The sequence below is a fragment of the Verticillium alfalfae genome, genomic scaffold (genome assembly GCF_000150825.1).
Source record: "Verticillium alfalfae VaMs.102 supercont1.15 genomic scaffold, whole genome shotgun sequence".
NCBI lineage: Eukaryota > Fungi > Ascomycota > Sordariomycetes > Glomerellales > Plectosphaerellaceae > Verticillium > Verticillium alfalfae.
Genome location: NW_003315024.1, coordinates 260,117 through 264,272, shown reverse-complemented (window position 1 = coordinate 264,272; position 4,156 = coordinate 260,117). Strand labels below are relative to the sequence as shown.

General features: G+C 57.5%; 1 protein-coding gene across 1 annotated transcript; it reads right to left on the bottom strand.

Moving 5' to 3' along the window:
* Nucleotides 1-1,876: 1,876 nt before the first annotated feature.
* VDBG_09401 (ribonuclease T2) lies at nt 1,877-3,033 on the bottom strand (the record flags this gene model as incomplete). Its single annotated transcript, XM_003000160.1, has 3 exons — nt 1,877-2,354; nt 2,457-2,591; nt 2,716-3,033. The coding sequence occupies 3 exons, from the start codon at nt 3,000-3,002 to the stop codon at nt 1,877-1,879; spliced, it is 900 nt and encodes a 299-aa protein (XP_003000206.1).
* Nucleotides 3,034-4,156: the final 1,123 nt, after the last annotated feature.

Genomic DNA, 4,156 nt, shown 5'->3' with positions numbered 1-4,156 from the left:
GATCAAGGGGAATTCAGACCTTCTCCGGCTGCTTTCCGCTCGACGTCCCCCTTGCGTGCGAGTGTGTTTGTGTTCTATGTGCCGCGTGGGGATCCCGATCCTGAATCAACATCATGGCATGCGTCCCATTGCTTCGTCACGAACGCGGCGACGATCACCGTCTCAGAAGAGCATGCTGCGAGCCCAAACCTCTTTTCCGTTCAGCTCGTCCTGCCATGGCAAACCAGGACGCATTCAAATCATCTGAACCACCCTACGAGACACCTTTCCGGCTCCCCCGGTCTCCCTGACAGGGCCCGCAGGCAGCTGGTGAGTGGCTGACTACGGCAGGAAGGGTGCAGACAGACAGGCAGCCAGCCAAGCCAGTCCGTAAGTCAATACCGTCTAAGCTTGTGTGCTGGCTGCGCAGGAACGAGGAGAATCATAACACGGCACGCCTATCGAGCCCGTATGCCGCTTGTTCCTCCGCACAGATCACACTCATCTCCGCCCCAGTCTCCTGCCAGCTCAAGCAAGCAAAAAACAAGCAGCGGCCCCAAAAGATGCTGAGGGCAGGGCGGAACTCGGGGGAAAAAAACAATGCACGCTTGCGGAACATGGCTAGTTGTGCTGGCTGGGCTAGTTGTGTGACCTGGAGTCAAGTTCGAGCCCCCTTTCGATGGCTGGTCTCGTGAGGGCGTGGTGGGCAGAGAGTTTCGGGCGACAGACAGGCTGCATGGGAGGAGGTGCAAGCAAGGTCAACTACGGCCTTCCGTGCTTGGCGGCTCGATGACCTGATGATGTATGTAGCCTGAATAATGGTGCTACAGTGCCGTGGTTACTGTGCCGGGCCCTGTCCTCTTGAACAACATCTCACACTGTGCCTGTGCCCACTCGGGTCAGCAAGAGAAAAGCTGCGACAGGCGGCCGTCCCGAGCTCAGTAGCGCCGTGTCGTATTGGCTGAGCCTCTAGAACCCAGTGGTTTTTGTCTGCTCACCATCAATCTCATCCCCCCTTTTTTCCCCTCATCCATCGTGCATCGTGGCGATGAGCGAGCTGGAGGCCAGAACTGGCATTAGAAGCCATCTCGATCAGGCGACGGACCTCGGGCGTCATGCGTCGCCCGCAACGTCCAAGCAACGCCGCCAGTGCAGCCGAAAAGTCGGGGAGGAAAACCTGGAGCACACCTGCCTCCGCGAAAGCCCAAAGACGCACCAAGCCAATCGTGTCTCATGATGGCGCTCCCCTCGTGGCGCTACACCCGATGCGGCAGTAGCGCTGCGCCATCGGTCCGAAAAGGCCATTCTCAGTGGCTGTTGCACAAACTGTTCTGGAGGCGTCTGTGAAGCTGCAAGGCTGACGCTGTTGCAACCTCGATGATTGGCACCCTATTTGCCTCGAGTGGAATGCGGCTTCACTGCTCCATCTTCATCAAGACGTGTGGTTCCAAGACCTTGTTCTTCTCCTTCCCACCACCAAGACCTCTGCAGGACAATGCGTGCGATGGATGGGTCTGCCGCGTTCTTGGGATCTTTCATCGAAGCGTCATTTTCGTTCCCTCCCTCTGTCGGACTTTACCTTGATTCCGGATGACCCTCTGTGATCAGGTTTCGGACCTTGAGCTGGCAGACAACTTGATCCACTTCCCCGGGGACACAATAGGGCCCGTTCAGCTGGCCCGCGCCTTCCCGGATGGGCCGCGCATTCCTTTCTCATCAAGTGCCGTGCTTGTCGCCTAGGCCATCATGTTTCACTGCGAACAAGTACCGAGACTGGGAGCGGATGATGCGCAATCTGTTGATATCGATCCTGTCTATCTATGCGGAAAAAAACTGACATCTCACAAATCCCATTCCAGACACCACAAGACAAGAACCCACCACGAAACAAACTTACTCAGCCAGGATTCGCGTCAGAGCTCGCCATCTCCAGCGCAGCCCCCGGCAACCGGCACACCTTGGGCAGATACCACACCTCCTCGCGCAGTTCCTCGCATCCCGTGCTCCCGTATGTCTCGGCGGGCACAAAGTCGCTCGTCTGCAAGCTGCCCCTGACGAAGAAGCATAACCACGCCTCGTGCAGCACCGAGCCGCCGCGCCCACTGCACCGCAGCACGACCTTGCCGCCCGTGTGCTTCTCGAGGGCCCCCTCAATGGCCTTGATGGGGTACTTGTGGACGCGCGACGGCACGATATCCGCTTCGGCCAGGACGGCGTACGTGTTGAGCGTGCGAAAGAGGCCGAAAGCGCGGGTGAAGTAGTCGGCCACCTCGGCGCCGGGCGCGTAGGCCGAGGCGTAGCACGAGGGCGCGAGCGTGTTGATGCAGCTCGCATGCTTGTTGTACTCGTGGGCCCAGAGGTGGTCGTTCGAGCCACTGTGAACTTGGTCAGCCTCCCTTCCCGGCGCACGTGAAGCCATGATCGGGTGACAAGGCGTCAAAGGTTTCGTCCAGGTTTGGCTGGGGGAGTATACGCACTACGCTGCCACCCAGTATCTGTTCATCTGTTTGACGAGATCCTCGTGGCCCTGGTCGACGAGGATCTCGGTGATGTTGTTGAAGTGCGGCGTCATTCCACAGAAGGCCTTGTAGCTTCCATCGCACAGATCCGGCCTGTGATGACGCTGTCAGCTGTTTGTCTGGGTGTGTGCATGCCTATCTGACCGGCTGGCTGTGCTTCACTGAGTCTGTTGATCCCCCCCTCTCTTCCGCCCTCCGTCCAAGAGTCATCACATACCAGAGTCCGTGGACCGTCCAATCGCGCTCCGAACCGCCAGCGTGGACTTGTTGGTCCCAGAACTGCGTCAGAAGCATCCGCCCGCTCGGTGCCACGAAGCAGCAAGACGCACCGTCCTCTGGCGCGCTGAGGCAGCTCGTCGGTCCGTCGATGGGGCAGGAGGGGGCGCTCGTCAGCGGTTTGTAGGGCGTGAGGCTGGTGGGCCCTGAGGAGGGGGAGATGGGGACCTGAGATAGGAACTCGGCCGCATGGCTAAAGAGCCCGCGAAGGGAGAATTGGGGCGCCATGACTGCAGTATGTATGGTGCTGATATGTATTATAGTATAATTGAGAACAGATGCTCAAGGATTGAACTCCAAGAGTGCAGAAGGTCGAGAGTACGTCGCGAATGAGTTGGGAGCTGGAAGCTAGGAGCTGGGAGCTCAGGTGCCTGATATGGGGAGATAAGAGATAAGAGACGTCACATGGGGATTCTGCCGGTTTCACGTGGTCCCGCTTCGCCTCAGCTTCGCCCCAGCTTCTTCACCGCCTTGGGAGTCATTCCATGTGGTTGGATTGGACGCTCCTGCCGTCTCATGAACAGTCAACTGGTACTTCAGAACGTAAATATCTTGGACAGACAGACGTTCAGTGGCAGAGAACAATAATATCTTTGCCTTGGCTCTCGGACCGACCCTCGAAGGCCCTGTTCATCGTGCGACATGATGGATTCGCATGTCAGCTTTGCGCGCCTCCACCTCTGTAACCAGGCCAAACATGATCCAAGTCTGGATGGAGGACTGCAATATCAAACAGCTGTCGGTGTTACGCATCGCGGCGGATACGTGTGTCCTCAACTCATATCACGCCATGAAAAGCGCATTCATGTTTGCACAACGCTCCGAAAGCCTGTACACTCACTGCCGCTGAGGTTGCACCGATTGTTGTGGATGTCACGGTTCGAACCAAGTCCCAATCACACAACGATGAAGTCAATTGCCACGTACTACATCAGGCTGCACCGACAGTCGCCGTCATCGAGGTATCATCGAGCATCTCAACTTGTGAGTGCCAAGTGACGCCCCCCAGCGCCTGCAGCTGCTGGAACTAGCTTGACAGTGAGGCCAGAATGGTTTGTCGATGATTTCTGAGTCGCCACGATTGACCAGAGTCCATAGTGGCATAACAGCCACCTATCGCCAGAAATAGATACGCCTCTTCGACGCATATTCGGATTCCTGGCTTACGATCCGCCGGGCGCATCTACCGCTTGCGTAACGAAGAGCGCCTCTGAAATTGACGAGCAACCCAATTACATCAAATCACCAAACTGGGGGCCTAAGGAGCCGTCCAGGTCCGTCCCAATACTACTTCACCAAATCCCAGATCGGATCCGCCGAGTTCCACCTTCCGGATCCGCGGCGCTACCGTGAACCAGGCACTTGACCATGTCAACGCACGT